Source organism: Vidua macroura, chromosome 10 (genome assembly GCF_024509145.1).
Source record: "Vidua macroura isolate BioBank_ID:100142 chromosome 10, ASM2450914v1, whole genome shotgun sequence".
NCBI classification, from domain to species: Eukaryota; Metazoa; Chordata; class Aves; order Passeriformes; family Viduidae; genus Vidua; species Vidua macroura.
In genome coordinates this window covers 10,961,311-10,986,108 of record NC_071580.1, presented here as the reverse complement: position 1 = coordinate 10,986,108, position 24,798 = coordinate 10,961,311, and the positions used below count along the sequence as shown (strand labels likewise).

General features: G+C 47.8%; 1 protein-coding gene across 3 annotated transcripts in view; it reads right to left on the bottom strand.

Annotated features, from left to right (window-relative positions):
- Window positions 1-5,136: 5,136 nt before the first annotated feature.
- The window catches only part of TP63 (tumor protein p63), an 81,935-nt gene continuing 62,273 nt past the window's right edge, over window positions 5,137-24,798 (bottom strand). For 2 of the 3 annotated variants that reach the window (XM_053986580.1, XM_053986578.1), the window contains exons 6-12: window positions 24,428-24,564; window positions 23,344-23,426; window positions 22,264-22,400; window positions 11,385-11,542; window positions 10,350-10,494; window positions 9,449-9,542; window positions 5,137-8,196 (exon numbers count right to left, since the gene is read on the bottom strand). In XM_053986580.1, the coding sequence (XP_053842555.1) occupies window positions 7,900-8,196; window positions 9,449-9,542; window positions 10,350-10,494; window positions 11,385-11,542; window positions 22,264-22,400; window positions 23,344-23,426; window positions 24,428-24,564 (1,051 nt within the window). In that variant the 3' untranslated portion in view covers window positions 5,137-7,899. The remainder of the gene's footprint in view (window positions 8,197-9,448; window positions 9,543-10,349; window positions 10,495-11,384; window positions 11,543-22,263; window positions 22,401-23,343; window positions 23,427-24,427; window positions 24,565-24,798) is intronic. The other variant, XM_053986579.1, reaches the window with a different exon arrangement.

The window sequence follows — 24,798 nt, the reverse complement described above, 5'->3', positions numbered from 1 at the left end:
CCTTCTGCCCAGCTTCATGTTGATGCTGCTGATGGGCAAAAGCGAAGTGCAGGTAAAGATGGTTGGGCCGAATGCTGAACACCTGAACAGAAGTGCCTGAAAAACGCCTGTCCACATCTGAGAGCTGGAGCAGCTCTCCCACACTTCTGAGTGCAAATGGGTACTTCTTTCCAGGCTCCCTGAACATTGTGGCAACACCAGCCAGGAAAACTGGGACCTGGGGACCGGGGCAGGGGTGAGCAGTGGGGGTGACTTCCTGCCGAGCAGAGAGGTGGCCCCACACAAGCACTGCCCCACACAAGCTGCCAGCACAGCACCGTTCTCCACCTGCCAGCCAAGGTGGGTGCCATCCTTGCTTCTCCTTGGGGGCTGCACACCGTCTCCATGGCACAGCCCCCAGCTGCAGCAGGTGCCTGCCCAGCACTGGGGCTCTTCTCACATTTGGCCTCCCCAGAGCAGGACCCACACGTGCCAGGGCGAGCTCTCAAAGACACACCATCAAACTGAGGCACAGCCAGCTCGCAGCCTCCGGGCCAGCAGCCCCCGGGCGAGCCCCGGCAGCAGCAGCCGGAGCCGCACAGGTGCGCTCGGGGTGCCGGGGGCCGGGCCGGGCCTGGCGGGGTGCCGAGCTCCCCACCCAGCCCGGCTGTGCCGTGGGAGCAGCAGCCAGGTGCTGCCGTGGGAGTTCCTGGCTGCGGCGTGCGCTCTCGGCAATTAGCCGGTGGTGTTTTCTCAGCTGGAAGAGCGATGTGTATCGCTCTGGCAGGGAGCGCTTCTGCAGCCGAGGCTCTGTGTGTGTGCGTGAAGGGAAGGCGCAGCAGCCCTCCTGCCCTCGGACACGGCACGCACGGTGCTGCAGCCCGGGTCGCTGCTGCACGCTGGCTTTGGCTGGGGGGTGCTGCAGCACGGGGCACCCATGCGGGGCTGCTGCCTCCGATGTGCCTCCTGGGGTGGGTGGGCTCTGGCTCTGGAGGCATCTCTGGGCAGAGATTCACCAACTAAGGGCAAAGCTTCAGGCTTCTTGCACCTAAGGGCTGCCTGGGGTGAGAAGAGTCCTCTCTCCTGATTTGGCAGGTGATGGGTTTTGGTCTTCATCTTCTGAATTTCTCGTTTGTGCTGGAGCGGGTTGGGATGGGCACAACATTGGGGGGTTCCCTGTGTGCACAGCAAAGGGCGGGAGAGTAGCAGCTTTCCCAAGAGGCGGCCGCAGAAGATTGGTTTCGCAACACCAAGCCACTTGCTTATTCCGCCCATTTAAAATAAACAAACAGGAGTTGCTGCTGCCGCCCTTGCACGTGGGGTGCAGGGGGTGAAAAGAGAAGAGGCGGGTTTACAAACGCATGCCCACGCTGTGAGCGCCGGAGGGGCCGGGGGGACACGCGGCTCCCGGGGCTGGAGCGGAGCCCCGCACCCGCGCTAGGTGCGGGGCCGCGCGGGGCCGCCGGGGGGCAGTGCCTGCCCGGCAGCGCTTTGGGCTCTTCCCTCTTTTTTGTGATTTTTGTGATTTTTTTGCTCCGCAAATCCCCTGGATAGGGAACCCACGCGGCGGGACACGATGGACACGGGAGAGTCCTGCTGGCTTCTGTGCAGCCAGCTCTCACTTTGTCTCAATTGTTTATTTTCTTTCTTTTTTTTTTTTTTTTTTTTAATACAAGTTTGGATTCTTCTCTTCTCTTCTCTTCTCTTCTCTTCTCTTCTCTTCTCTTCTCTTCTCTTCTCTTCTCTTCTCTTCTCTTCTCTTCTCTTCTCTTCTCTTCTCTTCTCTTCTCTTCTCTTCTCTTCTCTTCTCTTCTCTTCTCTTCTCTTCTCTTCTCTTCTCTTCTCTTCTCTTCCCTTCCCTTCCCTTCCCTTCCCTTCCCTTCCCTTCCCTTCCCTTCCCTTCCCTTTTTTTATTTTAGCCTTCTCCAAGACACTCATTGTGAGACTGCTGGCAGCTGAACAGAAGAGGAAAAGCACCATCTCTTCCCCAGGCCTGCTGATTTGTTTCATTGTTTCCCTTTTCCCCTTAGCCCCACACCAGTCTCTTTGCTGCACACGGCTGTGCCATGACAGTCTCTCGCAGCACAGCCACAAGCTTTTGGAGCTCAGCAAAGCTGATTGCACGGACACAGCCACCCTGCTAAATATTAACAAACAAGCTTAGTCTTCCCTTGGCCTTGATGCAGGTAATAATGAGACTGCATCTTCCAGGGCATGATTCAGAGTGGGAATCTAATATGCCCTGAATGGCTCCCCAGGGACTTTCTTGCCACTGATGATGCAGAGAGCCTAATCTCCTTCCCTAGGCTGTTGGGAGAGACAATGTAAGCATCTGCCTTGCATGCTGTAATGGCTGGTATCAGCCCAGCTGCTGGTAATTGCTGAGCATGCCAGCAGGCACACACCTCCTGTTGAAGCACGTACCCCATCATCCGGGGAAGTGGCACAGCCAAAAAGCCACTGGCTGCTGTGCCCACATTACCACAAAGGCAAAGGGCAGTGCACTGCAACACTGGTGAGAAAATCAGCTGAAAGGTCCATAGAGACCCTTACTAAACAATCTTAGAGCACTCAAATTGAAATCCAGTGATCCATGGGCCTCTTACAGATATTGCTGTGGGACCAGGGTGGGGCATGGCACTGCTGTGACTGCAGCCACCAAGGCAGAAGCATGCTGGGCACAATCAATGTCCTCAGGCATAGCAGGGACACTTCTGGCCTTGGCTTCAATGCTACAGGTACACAGCCACTGTATACCACCCTCAGTGATACCTCTCAGTGCTCATCCATGCCTTGGACCTGTAGCTGCAGATCCCTTGTCCTGCCCCAAGTCCTGCATCTCCTGCCCCCTAATCCCACAAAGTCTTTCCTTTACTCACCTGTGGCCCCAGGCACCTGGCTTATTTCATGAAGGCAGAGCTGATGTTCCTAAGAATAAAACATAAGACACTAGGAGTGTTTGCAAGGAAGTAAAAACATTTTAACAAAACCAGTTAATCCTCCAAACCCTCCCCCCAAAAAAATGACTTTGACCAGTTTGAGCCAAGAAAGTCCATAGCAACACTCACCCAGAAGCAGGACAAAGGACAATTACCATATACCTCTGAATAAAATTTTGGCTCCTTCATCTTAGGAAAGCAAGCTGGGAGAAAGCTACAGCCAGTCTTTGCCAGCAGAGCATAAAGATTAGCTTCCTTCCTGTTTATTTGACCTTCATGGCCAGTGTATCCAAATATCAACAATAAGGCTCCAAAACTCCAGCATCCACCTTCTGCTATGTGCTCAGGAAGACAAATCTGCCATGGGTCACAGAGAGGCAAAACAACTCAGGACCCAGAAACCATGAGCTGGAGCCTGGCAGGCAGAGAGAGCTGTTTGCCAAACCTCCGTGGCACAGGCTCAGCTCAGGCACGGCCCACAGGGGCCAGGCAGGGCAGCCCTGCAGGGCCTGCCATGGCTCCCCACTAACCCCCACCCAGCAAATGACAAGAGGCACACTTTCCAAAGCTCCATAAATCAGAAGGGCAAACAGCCCAAGCTCTGACTCGGTGCAGGGCTGGACTGCCCTCGTGGTTTTCCCATGGGTTTTGCCATGTGTTTTGCCATGGGAAGAGGCAGAGTGGGAGGCCAGGTCCCGCAATCCTTCCACCATGGCACAGGCTTTGCCATCAGGAAGGGGGTTTGCTAAGGCCCACAGGACAGGAAGAACATGATGAGCAAGACACCCTCCACAGGCTCCACTCAAACACTTGCCAAGTTTTGTTGTTTCTGGGTAAGCTTCATTCCAGGGCACTGCTAGCTTCAGCACACTTAGGACTAGCAGCAGAGAAGGGCATGCACGTCTTCAGAGGTCCACCCAGCCTTGGCAAAGCACAGCTGGAAGCTCGTAATGGATCCCTGCCCTGAAAACTTCATGCTTGCCTACAAAGCATCCCAATATCCAAAGACAAAATTCCAGTGGGTATGGGTGGAGGGCAAAAGGTAGAGCAGCAGCTTGGGATTCCTCAGCACTGAAACCCTTGCTGTAACCTAAGCAATGTAGAGGTTCCCCACTTCAGCAGTGGATCACAGCAGTCAGAAATGACAACCATATTTGAAGCCTACCTGTTCAATGGAAACTGAAATCTTGTTTTAGATGATCCAATCCCCTCATCTAGAAGCAGAATCCATCAGCTGAAACAGCAAATTCTCACAGCTGTTCTAATAGCAATTCTTTTTTTTGAGACCAACATACTAATTTTTAATACCACATTCAGGCAGTTCCTGACTGCCAGAGTGCAACCAGGGTGCTGTTACCTCTGAATATTGGTATCTGGAGTCAACTGCTTCGCTAATAATTTGGGAAAAGGGAAAAGCAACAGCAATCAGAACCAAGGAAATCAGGCAGGCATTCCCTACCCCAATTAAACCAGCTCCCAAGGGAAGTTGGGGCAGCCTCTTCTTTTAAGACCTTTGTGGGCTTTTCTTTCCACTCTCCCCATTCCTAAGCATCCTCCCCCAACTGTAATCCATAAAAACTCTAAGCTGTGGGGCCCCTGTCAAAAATCACTGATGAAGTGGGCTGTTAATGTGGTGGTCCATGGACAGAATGAAGCCCCAGCTGATGGAGGGGACTCCACTCCCATCCCCTTCAGGACAACCACCCCACCAGTTCTGACCTGTTTCTTCAAAACCTTGGAATTAAAAATGAGATACAAAGGAGAAGGAAATGGCTTTGCTAGGATGCTTAGGGTGATGGCCAAAGCCTTTGGTGCAAGGCTATTTCCCAAGTGTGGACATCAAAGGACAGCACTGATCTTGCCTGCTCCAAGCACACACACCCTCCCTCCAGCAGGACATGGAATGTGGGGCACTAACTGGTGCCCTGCTCAGAAAAAAAAAGTATGGAAATCTGATGAAAGGCCAAAAAAGAGCCAAACCAAAGGCTGAAAACCTCACAGTTCAGCAAGAGGCTTACGGAGCTGACCTGCTGCATCTGTCAGAAGGGCAGCAGATGGATGTGTGATGGCACTTTGGACCACAGCCTCAACACATAGATTCTGTGGGGACAGAAAACTGCACCCATGGGCAAAAGTGACACTAAGCCCCAGCTGCCCAGAGAAGGACATTTCCAAGAAGGTACACAGGGAGGAAAAGAAGTTGCTTGGGAATTCAGTGTCATTTTCAGTTCTGGCTTTTATTTTCATTCACTTCAACAACAAGGTGTCGAACACGCAGAGGCGCCTTGGTCCAGGTAACATGGTCATTGCTACAAGCATTGGCAGATTCTCAGCTCCATTAAGCCATAACACTTTGATGCATCAAAACAAAACAAAATCACAGCTCTACAAGGGAGGGCAAAAGCTACAGCAGTTCAAAGTCACTTGAAGATTCCAGTTATACAGAAGTGGGCTCCATAGTGGCATACAGTGGAAAGAAGGTTTTCACAGCATATATTTTAATCATTAGTGATGCAGCAGAAAAGCTCCATCTCACTGCTGAGTTGAAAAGCAGATACTGAAGTTCTTGTATTCATTCTGGGCACAGCATTAACTGCATTAACCTTTATATTCAGAAGCTCCCTAGATCCTAAAAGTGACAGTGTCTTTTGTATCAGTGTATGTACAATACTGAAGCAGCTCAGAAGGACTACACAATGGAGATGCAAAACCTTGGAGGTGAGAAGGGCACAGCCTAATTCACCTCCAGGGATTTGTAAAGTATCTGCTCTCTTTCCCCATGCTAACACTGCCCTGCTGAATTAATCATTGCATCAAGTCAAGAGCAGAACGACACTTGTGTTTTGTACCATATAGAAAAAAATAAAGAGCTATAGCAAGTTCTCACACTGAGCATGTTAAATACTTTGAAATCTAGGACACTGCTCTTTGAAGTGTTACAAAATAAAATGATACCACAGGCTTTCAGTAGGTGCTTGCTCCCCCTCAACTGCAAAGTAACACAGTAATCTCAGTATGAAAAATACAAATATATTTCTCCAGTGACTGGCTGTTTGTTACATGATTTGTAACTGCACACCTTCTGCATAAAAAATAATAATTAAAAAACAGAAAAACAAACAACAACATTTAATTGTGGTTCTGTCAGACCCAGTCGCCCAAGAAGAAATAAAACTGATCATGTCGCACTGTAGGAAAACAAAAAATTACACATACAAAAAAATATTTATATACAAACTCGACAGTGTAACCATCTGGCATTAGCATTTATGGCTAACCAAAACAGGCTTGCAGAGCCACCAAAAGGCAGTCTTTGGATGCAACACAGATCTGGCACAACAGACAGATGGAGGGTACTAACCATATTGGACTTAAATGAAATATGTGACATAGAGCAGGGCCCACAAACAGCCACTGCATTGACACAGGAATATTCAGCTGTAGTAAGGTAGGATAACAAGTCATATAAGCTGCTTTTTTAATCCTTCCCCCGCCAAAAAAAAAAAAAAAAAAAAGAAAAAAAGGAAAAAAGAAAAAAAAGAAGTCAAGCTTACTGTTAAAAAGAACAAGCCAACTTGAAAGCAGCTGTGCAGAGCCTTGCTCCTCAGCCTAGGTTGTATACTTTAAGAGTCTCACTCAGTACTTTGGCTAATAAAAATGTGAAAACACACATTGTTCAGTTTGTCCACAGGACCACTGACAGTCAGAGGAAATGCCTCAGAGCATAACTATGGTAGAATGAGTAAAGAAAAAAAAAACAGAGAAAAAATCAGTTTCTCATGTAAACATGGCTTATTGCAGTAACAACCCTCATAATTCCCAGAAATGCTCTTTGTTTTAAGGCAGCTTATGGTTATTCTTCTAGCTGCTTGTCACTTAACCTATAGCAACAAACACAACAGATTCCAACCCATTACAGATATATCTAAAGACAAGTCTGGCTTCCTCCCAAGTAATCTAGCATGGTCCAAACAAAAGGCTGAGTTTAGGAGAGCTGAAGTCCTACAAACCAGAGTGCAGCTCTCACTCCTCCATTTGACTGAGGCTAGGTGGACAAATCCTTATGCTAAACTAGCCAGGCTGCATGTGGCAAAGCCTAATTCTATAGCTTAAATGTCAGTAGTATCACGGCATGGTTAAAGGTCAGGTGGGGACAGAATTCAAGAGTGAACAGTAGCTTTATTTACACTTCCAAGCCTGAAAGATGCCGACCAGGACATACATATGAATGTATACCCAAAACAAGGAGAGACAGCTGGCTTGGTTTTTCCAGAGAAGGCGAGGCAAAAGGAGGATGGATGCAGGTACTGTAAGCGCTGGCCTGCCCAGCAAAGTGCATGTGCTGTCTCCGCTGGAGAATATTACACATGAACAGAGCACTCAGCTCCATGGGAAGAGGCTGTTTAAGTGCAGCGTTCAGCAGACCGACTCCCATTTATTTTTCAGATAAACTGTCAGTTCAATGTTAGGTTGCTTTGGGTTTTTTGCATTTGGTTTTGTTGTTGCAGTGCATTTGGCTGCTTGGGTTGTTTTTTTTTTTCCCCCCCCAGAGTTTTGGGGTTTTTTTGGGCTTTTTAGAATTTTATTTCAACCTTCCTGCTTTACAAAGTGGGATAGCTGGGTGAGAGAAACATGTTTCAGGTCAGGGCACCCACAAGGTGTGTGAGGATTCAAAAGTGAAGAAAAGAAGCCCTCTCCCCAAAGGAAAACGCAAAACAAGTTGGCCTTCTCAAGAAGGTCAATGGTAGTCAAAGAAATACCACCCACCTTCCCCCTTTGCTCAGCTCTTCCCTTGCAAGAGCTGGGGTGGAGGTTGCAGTCCAGGAGCACGACCTAGACAGCACCCAGGGCATGACCTAGCAGGAGTGAGCAAGAAGGCTCCCTCTGCCCTCTGTCCGGGATGCAGTACCAAGCAGAAGGAAGACAAATGAAGGGCTGAGCAGTTCGTGGCTGGGGCGGGGTGGAGGGGGGCCCGCGGGTCTCACTCCCCCTCCTCTTTGATGCGTTGCTGTTTGTTGCGCCGGGCATCCATGTCGAAGTTGAAGTCGTTCCACTCGTCGCGGGGCGGGAAGGAGATGGTTTGGCGCAGCGTGAAGCGCACGGCGTCGATGACCCGCTCCCCGCGCGTCTCGCTCGAGCCCACGCTCACTGTGGAGGCGCCGCTGGGGGTGCGCAGCAGGTGGGGAGGGGAGGAGAAGTCATGGAGCTGCCGGTGGTCCAGGATGCCCTTCCAGATGGCATGGCGGAACTGCTCCGGGATCTTGAGGCTCACCAGATCCTGCAAGGCAAAGTGCAGGGCTTAGCAGGGGAATCCCAGGGCAAGCTGGGCTCCAGGAGTGAACACAGCCTCTGGGCCACCAAGAGCCACCAAAGCTGCTAAAACCCAGGTGGCCACAATGAGCAGCAGAAGACAAATCACTACTCCTGGAAGTGGTGGTTCACTCTGGAGCAGGCATGTGTGGCCACGAGGCAGCAACAGCCTGTTTTGAAGGCACAAAGTTTATTTTTAAGACGCACAAAACACTTGTTCATGCATAAGATGTGGTGATCTAAAGCTAGAAGCCTAACTGGAACTGCAAGGCCTCCAAGACAACCTCGGGGAGATCTGCTGGCTGTCAGTGGTGGGGGATGCTGGGCTGCTGAAGGTCAATGGCCTTGAAAATTTCCATGTTAATTACAAAGACTGCGAAAGGATTTTAGAATCCAAGCCTGAGCTCTAGTATCCAGAGCTCTGTGTGTGACTCTACAGGAACTGTCTTAATTACTTCAACAAAACCAAATTTAGTAACAGACACATAGCCTTAGAAAACCTGTACTTTGGGGCCCCATAATTTCTGGTGCAAAACCTGAGGGTTGCATTACCTAAACTCTGGGATACACGGTATCAGCTTCTGAAAAAATTAGTGACCAACTTCAGTTAATTTGGGTCAGCTTTTCTAATTAGAGCAGCAGCAGAAGGAAAGCAGCCCATGCTAGGGAGAAAAAGCACCACAGTCTCCCAAAGTCTTGGGGGAAAAAAACAGGACAGCCAGCTCAGAAGAGAGCAATGGCCCTGGAAAGGAAGCAGCAGCCCTGCAGCAAAAGCCATGCAAGAGTAAAAAAGTGAAAACAACAAAGAGGGATGAGATGCCAGTGGCAAGGGAAGACGATTAAGGTAAGGCCAGAAAACAGAGGCAGGGAGGGAAAATTGCAGACCACTTCTGGAGAGCCTACTTGTCTGCAGGCGAGTGAGGTGTAAACTGAAACCGAGCCTTGCAGAATTAACAGGCGCGTGGGCTGGGGCCACTTCAGGGGCTCAGACAGACAGAGCTGGGCAAGGGGAAACACTCCTTCTCTGTGCCAGGCAAGGCAGTTACCGTGCTGGCCCCAAGTCCAGCCTCTCTTCACCTCACAACATCTCTACTCTATGCGCAACAGCCTTAAATCAAACTAATAATGTAAAAATAAAAGTATACTCAGTCTGGATTCCTGACCTGTTCCTAAAGCAGGGCCAAGAGCGCAAACAAAGGAAATGGTGAGGAGTTACTTACATCCATGGAGTAATGCTCAATCTGATAGATGGTGGTCAGCCCCTGGGTCGTGAAATAATCCACACAGGATGAGCAGCCCAACCTCGCTAAGAAGCTGCAGAGGAGGAAGGAAGGAAGGAGAGAGAAAATAGGATCACCCTGGCTGCAACAGCCCAAACCACAGAAAAACCAAACACTCAGCCAATCTGCAGCAACAGGAAACAAAGCTTTCACCCTTGGCTTGACCTCCTCCAAGACATCCCAGGCCAGCAAGCCACATCACTGCCACATCAAACAAACGAGGGAGTCCTTCAGCTCAGCACCCAGCAGACAGCCCTCATGGCAGCATCTTGCCTAAGTCAAGAGCCGGTGCTGCACAGCCTGGGTCTTGAGGCAGGAGGGCTCACACAGACCCTCCTGCCAGGTCACATCACCCAGAATGTGGCTGAGCCCACAGCAGCCTGGTGCATGCACAGAGGGCTTTAGCAAGGCATGGGGTCTAGGGCTCAGACACATCATGCACTGCCAATCAGCACATTCTTCCCTAAGGATTCCTCATTTATGGGCAGCATCTTTCAACTGGTTTGACCTCACAAGGGCAGAGGGGCTTCTGACCCCAGCCATGGCTCATCAAGGGGCCAGAGGGGAAAAAAAGAAAAATAGAAAAGAAAAAAAAAAAAAAAAGAAAGACAGCCTGGCACCCTCAAACTCCACAAGTTCAACACATGCTGCATCCCTCAGCTTTCTAGGAGTCCTAAGATCCCTATTTCTCTCATCTGCTCAGAGGTGGGGATTTGAGGCTTGGTGCCCAGAGGGTGCCAGCCTCAGGACAGCCAAGAGCCCAGTGGGATCCAGTGCTCCAGACCCAAGGGCTCTGCTGCCTTCGTGTGGGCAGTGTGCTGGGCAGCCTGCTCCCGCTCACCTGACGATGCTGCAGTCTGAGGGGTATGGAGGAGGGGGGGTGCAGTGGGACGTTGAAGGCATGGAGAGGGGAGGAGGCAGCGCCTGCGTGGGGCTGAGGCCATTCATGTCACCGGTCATGGCCATGTGGGTGCCCATCATGGGAACTGGAGGAGAGAAGAAGGAGGAGCACATTGTTACCCAGGCATGCCCAGACCCTGGCTTTGCCCCCAGCACGGCACCCAAGGACAGCACCCACAGCTGAAGCAGCCTGAAATCCCCTGTAAAACCCTGCACAGGGCGAGCTGATGAGAAGTTTCAGGCAGGGCCAAGGACCAGATGACAGAGGGTCCTTCTGGAGCTCTCCCCTCACAGGAGAAAGTGCCACTGTCACATCACCTTCCCTCCCAGACAGGCTGGATAGAAAGCCTGGCTTGCCCTGCCACAGGAGAGGAGCAGGACAGAGCCAGCAGAGTAACCTAATACAGCAGCCAAACAGCTTTGTTTTCAGAGACAGCAAGAACACCAGAAGGGGCTCAGCAACAGGTGTGGGCAAGCGTCCAGCTGTTTTGAAATAAATTAAAAAACAAAACACCAACCAAAAAAGCCTCAACAAAACTCAGCCCCAGAACCATGTCTGTCATCCTGGATTTACAGGGCTGCTGAGCACACAGCAGCAGCCAAGAGGAACAGAACTGCGAGATGTTTCCTTTAAAATTAAGAACTGTCTTAATTGAACTGAAGGAAAAAAATGCTGCCAACGTTTGCATCTCCTCTGCTGGGAAAGGATGAAGAAACAAGTCTCGAAAGCCAGAGGACAGTGCAGCCAGCTAGATCTGCAGCAAGCAGCAGCTCTGATCACCCCGTGAGGCTCTGAGCAGGATGCTGAAGCCTTGCCCCGTGGCACACCAGCGAGCAATATTTATTTGGTAGGTTTACAGCGAATGACTCCAGGCTCTCCAGCTTAACACTAGCCATGTGGAGATGCCAAGTTTCCTTGTCCAGACTAGCAGGGAGCACGCAGGCAACAGGAGAAGAAGGAGTAAGAGTTTCTTACTGTTGGTTCCCATGCTGTCGGGGATGGTGGTTGGGGTCAGGGCGTTGCGCTGCTGGGGGTTGATGAGCTGGCTGACCGAGGGCAGCTTGTTCATGCTGTTCATTTTGCTGAGTGGTGGAGAGTTGGAGCCATAGGAGGACTGCGACTGCATGGAGGTCCTGCAAACCAAGGAGATGTTAGGACAGGGATCACAGCAGCTGGTTGTTGAGAGTGTGCACCCAAGGGGCTACCTGGCCAGTGAAATCACTGATACCATAGGATCATCACAGGTAAAGGTCCTTGGAGAATGAGTCAACAGGAAATAAGAGGTTTCCCAGATATTCTCAGCACTTTAAAAAAGTGAAATACCAAAATAAGGAAAGCTAATTTTTTTGTTGAAACTTTTTATTTAAGGAGAAGTGTCTATGCAAGTTTTTCAGTTGAAAAGAATATATGGAATGCCAGCAAACGTGCCAAGATTTGAAGAGTATTTTTAAGTTAAACTCTCCTTGTAGTCAAAAACTTTTTCATAGGAACAAGAATCGAGGAAACCATCTCAAACCATCCTAAACACCCCTGAAACCTGACTGCAGAAACAGTTTTCAGATTGGCTCATGCTTATCACCTTGTTTTCCCCAAAATTCCTAGTTATAACAGCCAGAGGCTCCTTGCTCAAGGCAGATTCCATGCACTTTAGGGACCACTACTGAGATGGTCAGCTGCCTGGGATGCCAACAGGCAGCTTTTGCTGGTGTTAAGGCAAACCTGGTATCCAAACCATGTAGGCTGCTTGCAAAGATGATCAGGTTCCTGCTGCCACCTGACAACAGCACTAGCCTCCCCCAAACTCCATCCAGCATATTCATGGAGTGGGTCAGAGAGGCTTGCCAGAGGTCCCCGCTGCCCAGCCCTGAGGGTCCCAGCTGCAATCCTGCCACGTAAGTGATCCAGACTGCCAAGACTGGGCTGCTTCTGAACAGCAGCCCAGCTCCCTGATCGAGTTACGGCTGTGGCATCCCATCTGGAGTGGGGTCTTATGTGGGACATGCAGAAAATTATCATTAAAGCTGGTCCAACAGCACAATTGGCATAGCACTGCCATGCCACAAGGGAGCAGGTTTATCTCTCTCTGACACCAGGGGCATTTGTAGGACTGGGCAAAGGTTTGGGAAAGGTGCCTGCTTCCCAGGCACAAGTACCCTCATCAAGCTGTGGTCACCCTGCAGAGCAGAGGTCACCCAGCTCGCCACAGAGCCCAGCACTCCTATCACACTGGCCCCATGGTGAATGTCCAAGGGCACATTCCCATCTTATTTCCCATTGGGAAACTTGTTCCCATCTGGGTTTAACTGGTTACACCAATTCCTGGGAACTGGCTTTTCTTCTATGCAAATAAAATAATTATTACTCCAAATAAGCAAAGTGTAAAAGGAAAGAAAAGGCTTATTCCTAGACAATTTATTAAAACCTTCAGCATTCAAGGTCAAGTTCCATACAATTATATTGTCTCCAGCTTCCTGCACTTTCAAGACTTGCAGTGTTGGGTGGGGAAAACATCTATGCTAACAGGCTAGAGTATCTAAGGCCCTGAAGAAATGTTACCTAATTACACAATTACAGGAGGTACAGAAGGGTGTGAACTGTCCTTTGGCAGTGAAGATGCAGGACAAGATCCAGCAAACTTCACAGACTCAAGGAAGTGGAAAGCACAAGAAGCTTCACAAATTAATATTAACAATGGCAGCAGCTCCCAAGGGGAAGTGAAACCGAGCCATGAAGTTCAGACCTAACTTTTCAGAGTGAAGGGAAAGATTCAGATCTGACATTTCAATTCCCCAGTTATGAAAGTTGAGGCCAGCCATGAAATCCAAGTCAAGTTGACACCGCCTTTAGCCTAAAACACTTCTGGATTTAGGACTAGCAAGTATTTCTTCTTCATGGGTTCAGGCACTTATCTTAACTAAGCTTCAGCTGAAATTAATACACACCTGAAGAGTCTCTTACGGCAAAATCTGCATGATCTGCAAGGTCATGAGGAGGTCAGTGAACACAGCAAAATTCCAAATCAAATCAACAAAGGCTTCCCAAAGGACAGAGTTGCACTGTTTGAGGTCAGCAGTGGGCCTATCTTTGCCCTCTCCACCACCAAAGCTAATTACGAGACTACAAAATACTTTGGGGGTAAAAGAAAAACAAAAAGCAATCAAACACAAGCCAGCCCAAAACTTCAGAAAACACTTTAGAAAACAAAGGCATACTTTAACATATAGCTTAGGGACTCCGTGCTTATCTCATTCATACTCCTAAGCGTCAAGGTAAACATCATCAAGTTCAAGGGAATAAAACAGAAAACAAAAGCATTTTTCTTTGTACCCACACTAGTTCCAACTAAGCAATTCCATCACATGAGCAGATGTTTAAAAGGCCTACAGAAAGCCATCTAGCCAAAGAGAAATATCAAGATAAACCAAGATGCAAAATTTTATTGAAAATTAATGTCACACATCAATATAGCAAGAGCCTTAGAAACACAAGAAAATGGTTTTGGTATTAAGCACAAGGACTACATGGTGTTTGAAGACCCATTTAAAATATATTGCTTTTTTTCCTCGATTTTTACAAACAGATATAAGAATGTCATGCACAGTGATTTTCATTAAAATTTTACTTACTAAGTCTCAAGAAAGATTAGAAGTCAGAGCATTAACATTTCTTTGATATCAATGCCAATGAAATGCATTTTAATATCAAGGTATAAGGACTTCAATTAAGAGACTATTATAATTCTTGGAACAGACTGATACAAAAGGCACTGAGTCACATTCTGCAACTGAGTTTTCTCTCTTCAAGAGGCTATGTAATTATTTAGCAAATAACATTTGTAGTTATGCAAGCTCATATGAGGGCAATCAGTCTCTCATGCTTCAAGGCATATACTGATCATCTCAAGAGGTCAGGAAGGAACTTTCTTGTCCCATATATGAACAAAGTTCAGTTCACAGTCTTGTACAACTCTACATTTTCCCAGCTCACTGGATACCAGCCCTTCACCAGAGGCAGCAAACTGCTGGGACAGACCAACTACCTGACTGAGCAGACCAGAGTCCTCGTTGGCTAGAGGAGCACACAGCCATGTAAGCAGCCTTAAATGACATCAAAGGTTCATTAAATGCAATTGGGCAGATCAGGCTCAGAGTTTAAGATTCCACCCAAGCCCCTGTGCCCACAGTTTGCTCTCCCTGCAGACCCAGAGCCAGTCAGTGCAGAGACAGACAAGTAGAATCAGAGCTGTCCAGTTCTGTGTCTGCCCTCTCTTTCAGCAGCTACACCAAAGATCACATCCCAGGTTCACACAAGGCCAGTGTGCTCAGGGACAACAGTCTTTAAAGCAAGGTTTCCCACAGGGCTGTGTAGCACTAGGGTGTCACTGATGTAGTCCAATAATGGCACACGAGTGACACAGATGTGCTCAGTTTCATTCATCTGCTTTGAAGGGCCATGAAGCAGCAGGACACTGAAAAGCAGAGAGAAGCCCTTACTCCCCCCATCCCAAACTGCTTCTATGCTAAAGCAAACAACAGTGCATCTTTTCAATCACTCCAGTGGTTTGAAGGCTTGGTACCTCACTGGGAGCATGGAAAGGAGGAGCTCCAGTAGTTACTGGGCAGACAGGAGCTACAGCACAGGGCCAGGGCTGGCAATAATGACTCCCCTTAGATTTCAGGTACGGGAATTTCTCAAGGCAGGCCATGAATGCAATCTGCTCTTCAGGGAATGGAGCTGTAATACAGGGAGTGGATATATATCAAGTAGCTGACACAGACTGATATAACCTGAGTACCTGATAAGGCTCAATTAGTCCACTTGGTTATTCCTTGAAAGGAAAAGACTTATTTTCCTGAAGACACTGAGATGGCAAAGAAGCAACGAAAAGATAGCTGGGATAAAGTTTTCATTTTATCTGCAGAGGACAGACTACAAAGCAACTCAAATTGCTTTCAGCTCCAGGTATTTGATAAAAGAAAACAAGAATAGCACCTTCTAATATAACCACCTGGTAGTTGGAAAGCAAATCAAGTCACCACTAAGATCAGCATCACAATCATCACCCTCTTATAGCCAAGTGGGACAAATCAGAAAGGCATTCCAGAAAACAATAGGATCCAAATAATTTACATTCTTGTTTAGTGGAAGTCTGAGGTGTTGTATTGCTCATTACAGTACAAGGCATTTCCTAGAGGCCACACCAAATGATGAACTGGAATCTTCCAGTGCAGGCTGTGGATGCCTCCTCAAACTTGCTGGTGAACAGGTCCAGGAGCAGTGCTCTAAATACAGATCAGTATTTTCCTGTCCCAGTACTTCCATATTGCCATCCAGAAGCATAAAATGCAAAAATCTAGGAACAAACCTTCACTGGAAGAACAGAAAACAGTGCCAAACATAATCCTATGTCTGGGCAGCATTTACAGTTCAGGTTCCCACCTCTCACAAGGAAAGGTATCATACTGCCTTTCTTTTCCCAAATAAAATGGCACAGAACAATAGTGACCTGCTTTGTGATCTCAAAGAACTTCCTGGAATTTCCAGGCAAGGTAACAAGGCACTTGATTTTGATTACCTTTACACAAGGAACGACTGTAGAGCTGCTACTGTATGAAATAGGCACTGCTAGTGCTTAATTAGATGTTATTTATCTATTTAACCCCAGTTTTGGGGGCTCTTTTCCATCAGCCCTCCTCCACTACTGCTGTGGTAGAGCAAGTCTTGCTAAGACATTGGAGACAGCCAGAGATGGGATATGGCTCCCAAAGGGGATGTCAGTAGGAGTCATCACCTGCTCAGATCCCTGCTCTGCTGCCTAGAAGCAGATGATGTGATGGTCAGAGATAAGAGTCTTCTCCAACTGCATCAGGCTTTTTTTCCTTGGTGGGTGGCCAGGTGGCCTGCTCTGCCTTTGGGAGGCACCTTCTCTTCACACTGCCTAACCTCAAGTTTGTCAGAGCCATGTCTGCCCCAAATAAATCCAGCAGACTGCACTGCAGGGCACACAGGTCCCCAGCAGGATTTATACAGCCTCTTGAGTTTCTCAGGAGCTGCTGATCACTGGCGTTTGCAACCAAGCTCTGCTCCCCAGCCATTGTTCCTGGCGTACCTTCCTCACATTTCCATGTCTTGCTGCTGTGAAGACTGGAGGGCTCCTCAGAAGCAATGCCTAAGAGCGTGGGTTGAAGAACCCTTCTCTCCCAGCATCAGGGGCTGCTCTTCATGTAAAGATGTTTGAGCACCTCTCAGTAAGCAAAATGCCCACCCTCAAATCCCTCCTCCCTCACTGGAACTATGCACATCCAGATTGTTCCTCTTTTGTGACAGTCTGGGCTTGGCACAGACCCCTCCTAGCCAAGTCCCATATGAATGGCTTTTAGAGACAGAGTTTGATAAAAGCAGTGTGAGAATTTACAAGTCCTTGCTGAGAAAACGTCTTCTGTGCAGGGATTGCTAAACCCAGAAACACTTCAGGCACAATTAGCAAGACCCTCTGGTTGCAGGATTAATGGGCAAGGTGGACATGGCCTGAGGCCACTTGGCTGAGCCAACTGCAACATGTGATGACTCTGCTTTCCTTTGAACTATGAGGCTTGGAGAGATGGGGCAAAAGATAGTAGGGTTGATGGAAATGCTCAGGCAACATCTAAACTTCTGAACATCTGTAAGGAAAGCGGCTAGTTCCAGCCCCTTTTCACAGCTAGGGAGCTTTGGACACTTTACCCTTTATACCCTGGGCTGCAAAGGGACATGGACACTGGGCACACATGGATATCATTACAACTCTACCACACATTCAACTTGTGCAGTTCAGCCCACCACTTGGATCGAGCCCACAGAGTCAGGAGGAACTCCCTAAGCTCAGTAAAGCTGGATCAATGTCAGCAGAGCTGGTGCAAAGTCAAAGTTACACAGCCTTCCTTACAATTTTGATGTACTTTACATCAGACCCTTTAAGGTTGGAAATAAGTGGAAACAACTCATGATGCCAAAGTCGAGGGCTTTTCTGCAGAAAAAAAAAAAAAGGTTTCTTAGCAGTGCCACTTCATATAATTATTACCTCTCCCTGCCCAGCAGTACAAATACACCAGCTACTTATACTAGTGCATGACCAGCACTGAAACAGGCCAAATTGACTATCACAGACCATTTAAACACATATCCTCTGCTTCCATCCCCCCAGTCCATGGACACATTTTTTAACTTAAACAAGACAAAAGCCATTTTAAAATTGAGACCTGCTCAGAGAAACTCTGCTGAGTTCCACAAATACAGAAGAAGAAAGAGTATTAACACATTACAAAAACAGGGGAACAAAAGTTACACCAAGACAGACAACATCATGGTTCCCGACCTCATAATGCTATTGGCTACAGCTAAGAGGTCTGTAGAAGTGTCTGTTGTTTTTGCAAAGTTTGAGTCCCTTCAGAAGTTTACTCTCACTAGTCACTCTGCTGCTATCAGGCTGTGTATTTGCCCCACTGTTCCTAGTCCTGCCAGCTGGGCAAAGTGGCCCTGCCAGCTCGGTTTATGGATAAACTGATGGGTTTGGGGGGCTGGAATGTTTTAGGATGGCATCAGTCTGTTTGGGAGGGTCTCTCCTTGAGTCCACGAGTTCACTCCTGAAGCAGGCCGAAAGGAGACTGTAAAGAAGGAACCAGAGAAAAGAAAAATATGAATGTACAGGACCCTTTGCCAGTCACCATGAGAGAAACAGTTACTTTCCACCTTCATGATCACAGTATGGGTTTTCAAAGAGGGAAAAAGCAGATGTCTTAGCACCTACAGTGAGGGTATGTAACAGGGAGATTTAGGAAGCTGGAAAGCCCCAGGCACAAGCAAGTGCTTGGCAAGGAAGGGAAAACAACCAGTTGATAGAGAAATCTGATGCTGTCCTAGTCTCATGGGTACAAATAAGGCCCTGATTATGTTTCCAGTGACAAATCCAGGAGGAAGAAAAGCACTCAAAGAGGAAAAGGAGTAGCAGCTTCCATTGAGTCTACTTCTAGCTACAATCACTTCAAAACCAGAAGCTGGTGCTAGAGAGGGAGAACAGTGCCTCTTGGTCATACTGATTACAGCTCCATTATTCTCCTTTGGAAAGCTGAGGGGTCCCTGGGGCCACCAGCTGATGCAGAGGGCACTGTATCCTCAGAGCCCATAAAGCACTTCTACCTGGCTTTCATCTTGGCCATGCTGTAGTGAGAACACTATCCAGGTGCCTGGAGTTCACATGCAAGCACAGCACTACAAAACCAAACAAAATCATGCAAGAATCCACTGTTAGCTTTCACACCAAAAGTGAGATTAACGAGGGGAAGGTGCAAAGAATGCCTTCACCACCAGCCCCCTTCCCACAACAGCAAGCATTGGGATCCTCGCAGCTCAGCTGGAGCACTCCAGGCATGGATAGCTCAGTTCTGTCACAGCTCACTAATGAGGTTAATTCCTTCTCATTTGGATAGCGAGTTGTGCTGCTCACTAGACTGAAGGGCAGCCAGTGGGCTCATAGCTGCAGCCCTGCTGATAGGAAAGAAATATTTGCTGGGGTACAAGATCCCACTTGGATGTAAGAGCCCCCTTCTTGGCAGCCATTGGAAGACTTTGTAAAAACCCTTCAGTCACAGGAGCTGGGCTTGGTGTTCCTTATGAACTTTATGTGTCTTTTCCAACTTGAAATATCCTGTGATTCTCTGCTGCAGGAAACTGAAATACAGATAGTTTTGAAAACAGTGCTCAGCAGAATGAAACCCACTACATGAAAAAGTGTTTTGTAGTGAAACCCTTAAAGACTATGCAGGTAGCTCTGTGGGAATATTGATGGCAAATATATTTCACAGCAGGACAATGAGGAAACATTCCCTCCCCAAAGCATGAGCCACCTCTGATATCTCTTGCAGCAGTAATCATCTGGCAAATCTGTTTTACACAAATGGTAGAAGACTATGAACTCTTCTAAATAAACATGTGTGCTGCAGTTCAAGTATGGGCCCCAGGATTTGACAGTGAAAAAGGAAGAATAGAAATGTAAAGAAAAAAACCCAACAACTTCCCACCTATGATCATGAAGGTATTTGGCATAACACTAAATAGGAGAAAACCATGCACAAAGGAGCAAGCAGAGAGAGGAGATGAGACAGAGAAATATTGTGGTCTGGCACAATGTGAAGCATTGCAGTATTTTAGTCATCTAGTGAGACACAAGAATTCTGATTGTCACCAGATTTGTCCTTCCTATTCCAGAACAGTCAGACAGCTGCATCTGCTGGCCTGTCAAATGCAGCACTGGTCTGTATGTGCACGAGAGCCATTACACAGTTGTTTTCCAAAATGGCAGATTTATATTTTTAGAACTACCTTTTACCATGATCATCTTAACCTTACTTTTCCTACTCTTCAAAAGAGATTAAGCTTTCCATGTTGTAGGAGTGACAGGGAAAACTCTTTCCACACACCTAGATAGCTTTTCTACGTTAACTACTGCCCCAAAAAGCAAACTGAAAAATCCACAGTTTCTGCACCAAGGTGTGACTCTGGAGCACGTGTGGATGCTGCTCCATTTTGAGAAGGAAGAACCGAAGGCAACTTTCAAACATTCCATTCCCACAGAGACCTGCTAGGACCCACAGCTTCCAATACATTCCACCTTGGTCACTGCATACACACTTTCCAGTTCCCACTTTTCACATGTGCATTGAACTAAAGGTAAACTGGGACCAAAATTTTAAAGTACATCCCTGCATACAAAGTGAAAGGCCAGAACAGACTCAAAAAGGAGTCTCTGTGCTCCTGAGTTTGGCCAGTCTGACAAGGAAGCAGTGGCAAGACATCTCCCAGCAACCTGCTCACATGCAAGGCTGCTCTTATCCAAACCATTCCCTACAAAGCAGCTGCTCTCCCTATTCTTACATTGAGACCTAATGTTCCTTTTTTGGGGTGCAATTGCATCTTAGAGTCTTTTCAGCCTAAACATCTCTTTGCCCTGAACACATTCCTTCAGATATTAAGTCATACCATGGATTACTGAGGAAAAAGCACCAAAACCCAAAGTGCACCTAAGAAACTTGCCTGAATATGCATTTCAGCACAGAGGACAATGCTTGATGGCAGGCTGTGGACAGAGACAACTGCAGCAGCTCTGGACAAATACTGAAAGTTATTTTTCTCCATGCTCCTGGCACCCTTTAAAGCTCTTAATCTTTCTCCCCTGCATAAGCACACTCAGCAACTGAGAAAAATGAGTCTGTAACTGGACAAGTGCCAGGAGACATGCCAAAAGAAGTTCCATTAAATTAAATGGCTGAACTTCTACATGCTGGTCTTAAAGGTAACAAAAATACCAACCTCATTTGCCAGGAACCTATTCTACTGATATAGAAAGAATGAAAAAAGTAATTATGGCAAAGCCAACTGTCAGCACCAAGGGAAAGCTGTCATCTGTTGCTGTCCATTTCTGCTTCCAAAACCACTTCTCAGCTGAAAAGGCTGTGGTTCAGGTGAAGCTTTGAAGACAAGCAGTAAAGCACACAAATGCCACAGTGCCTAGGAGCTAGTAAATACAAGCTATAGTATATACAAACAGTGCAGATGATGATAAAAGTAAATAACAATAATGAGATTTTTAAGAAGAAAAGAATCCAGAGCCCCTGGATGCTCCAGACATTTTGGCAGAAGGCTTTTCTCACACCTCCACAGGACTCCAGCTGACACTAAAAACACACAGGTCGAAATGTGAACACATGCAGAGATCTGGCAGAAAGCTGTGGTATTGCAGAAGTCCTGAGACAAGGCCAAGGCACTGAAATAAATCCCTACAGGCTCAAGTGGGACTTATGTGGTGCCTTGGCCCCATGCTAACCTCTGCAGAGGAATGAGTTATACCCACAGCCCCCAGGAATGCACGAGATCCCAAGCACTGCCGCTGGCAGCCACCTACAGCCTGGGTGCTATTTTCTGTCACCCAAGACAGCAGGTGAAGCAATGCCCATGAATGACACTGCTTACTGCCCGTCTGGGAAGTCATTCTCTGCCCAAGCCTCTGACTGCAAAGCTTTGGGAACCCAGACACCTATTTGGCCTTTCTTTTCTCCATCCTCCTCACAGCATCCAGAGCAATCCCTGTTAGCTGAGTTCAGAAAGGATGGAAATTTCTCATGAGCAATGTGAAGAGTCATCTGGCAAAGGGCAGTTTTTGACAATACTTCAAAAGTGTGTATAGAATCTTTTTTTGAAGTGCCCAATAGCCACAAAGGAATTTTTTTGTGTTTCAGCTTTGCTCTTGACTTTCAGCTGCCTGAACAACCTGAAGTGCTGTTGTACCACTGAAACACCAGCCCTCTAATGCACGAGAGATGCACTGCAGTGGGGTGCAAGCACTTGGCTGAGCTCGTGCTCACAGTCCCAGCTCTACACACTCTTAGCAAGGTGGTCAGAGGGATACCCTGGAGAAGACACTGGAGATGGTTCCATGTCTGCTGCCATTTCCATGGAGTGATGGGACAGGAGTGCACCCAGGCTGTGCTGCCCAGCAGGGATGGGCACATGCAGCAGGTTTCTGACCACAGGCTGTCTGTCAATGACTCTGCCGTGTCTTGGGCTCTGGCTGGAAGTCAAATGAGGCACTGAGCCCATCCTCATTCACCCTCTAAGGCCAAAAGTTGAAATATGTGGGATGAAAGAATAGAGAGGGACCTTGCCAGCAGTCAGGTCATGCGCTGGGGGAAGCAGGACCACTTTGTCCCATTGCTCAGCCCTCAACTGAGCACTGTGTCCCTGTGAACACCTGTGCAGAAGCCTTCTGTGTCTCTCTCCTCTCTCCCCACTGCACTGACACTGCAAGCACGCTGGTACTCACTGCTTCTGGAGCAAGTGCTGGTGCTGCTGCTGCTGCTGCTGCCGGTAGGTCTCGATCGTGTGCTGGGGAAGGAACTGCATCAGCTCCAGGGACTCTTTGATCTTCAGTAGCATTTCGTATGTCTCCCGTCCCCTCACCTGGGTCACAGGAAAAGGACAGGGGGTTGGGGGGAAAGAAAAGCTTTAAAGGACGGCATTTATAGACCTTATTGATAGCCACCTTAGAAAGTCTTTGAGAATGTCAAGTAAACAACCAGAGCAGGATGCAAATAGTCTGTTTATACAGTATGCTCACACAAAAATGCTAGCTTTGTTCTAGAGGTGCAGCAAATACTGAAGAGTGATAATCTCACACTGCAGGCTGATGAACATCTTGGGGTTGTCATATGGCTCAGTGTGGATCTATGCCAGCCAAAAGCAACATCCTGATCCAACCTATTTAGACAGAAAATGTCTTTACTTGTCTCAGATGTAAGCAGATCTGGTGCTGAATATTACATGCCCTCAGAAAAGACAGCACATGAATTTGGGAGCTGGGTTTGGCTCTCCCTTCTTCTCCAAGCACACCATGATTTGTGATTTAAACAATTAAACATGGCTCATGGGAAGGAGCTAAATGGCCAATTAGAGATATTTCTTGCCCTTTCCAAGTCTGCACTTAATACTGCATATTTCACTTCTATCACTGCATTACAACTGCAATAAACATAAAAGCCACAGAAGCATCCACCTATCAGTAAGAAAACACCCAGCTTTCTAGAGAAATGTCATGTGCCACAGACCCAGAAAGGAAAGAGGAGGAAACCTGGTTAGATCTCAAAGACAGTGTTTCCACCAGGACAGAGAGATCCCTTGGGATATTCTCATATGCCTTGCATAAGCCATTCTTAGAACCTAGTGGGATTTTTAATATTTTTATTTGGAATATGTATTTAAAATTTGCAGTTCATGGAGTTAAAGAAAATAAAAATCATTCTTTCACACCCCAGCCCCATCCTCAGCTCTTTCTGAAGTCTAGGTGAGCCTCGAGTCACCATTAAAGATATTAAACATAGGGTAAACAAAAAGAGAGAGAACTCACTGGCAAGTACAAGAGCTCATCATCTGGGGAGCGTCTTTTTTTGATAGATGTCATCTGTATGCCATGAGTTCCTTGTCGAAAAGCTGGAAAAGAAACCCCAAAGGCATCCCATTAAAAAAAGAAAAGGGGGGAAGAGGGAGGGGAGGAGCACACAAAGAAGAAAAAGGCAAAAAGAGAGATACAAAAGGGATATGAAGTGCATGACCAGCTCAGATCTGTAGTGCTCTGAAGGGATCTCTGCCTGAGCCACTCCAGAACTGTCCTTGAAGCTCCTGGCTCCTTAAGGCAGACACGACTGCAGATGCTGGCTGGCCATGTCACTTGGGGAAACACATCAGCCAAGGAGTGCTGGCAGAACCCTGGCAAGTCACACTCCAGACAAGCACTGGCTCTTTCCTGTAAAGTTACAGAAAGTTTTGGTATTATAAGGCTCACAAGCTGCTGGTGAAATCAGTGATCCATAATAGTGAGACCATTGGCAGGGAGCAGAACTCACTGAGAAAAAGTCTCTCTCTAGTCTGCCTCCTGTCATAACCTGCGCCCTGCTGTTCAGCCTGCTTCCTTCACTGAGTACAGGGGAAACCAAAGGTGGATTTCCACATCCTGCATGTCCAGTGAGGACTTGGCTCTCTTCAGAGCACAGAGAGGCCGCTTGCCAGGACGTCGGCAAAGCACAGCAGGGTTTGTGTGCAGCCTCAGTCTAGATCCCTGTGGTTGGAAGACACCTGCCACAGCACAGAACGCTGGCTAGATGAAGCAAAGAATAACAGCATGACCCCAAACAAGCAGCAAAGGTTCAAAAGGTTCAGAGTTCCAGACATACAATTGGAAGGTGGCAAATAAACACCCCCTCCAGTCACCACTGGCAGGGCTAATCTAACACCAGCAATGCTGCAAGGGAGCCCACACACCCAGACTGTCAAACACTGCTTTGTGAACACCAGCTCAATTTTTAGGCTGATTCACCCTAGGAGAATAGACATCTAATGCCCCCCTGCCTGCAAGCCCATGCACAGCATCACTCTGTCCCTGTGGCACAAGCACTCGGAGACAGCCCCATCTGCCCAGCTCTGCAGCTACTTACGGCGCTTCGTACCATCACCATTCTTTGTGCTGTCAGACACTTGCTGCTTGCGGATGCTGTCCTCGTCTGCCTTGCGGTCTCTGCCTGGGCAAGCACAAATACGGGCTTCGAAACATCGGCGGCCCAAGACTTGCCCACTGGGAAGAGAGGTGAGGAGAAACATCAGCTGGCATCTTGGACACAAGCCAGCAGCTCTCAGCTTCACACCACACTCTGCACCTTCCATTTCCCAGTCCAGATTTCTCAGGTGCTGGGCAACTCCCAACTGCAAAGATCTAAAAAATATCCTATAGCCCCTTGAATTAAGCTGTTCCTAAGGATGTAGGATGCTACCCTAAGTGGAAGAGAAGCCAGAAGGGTTACACTCATGA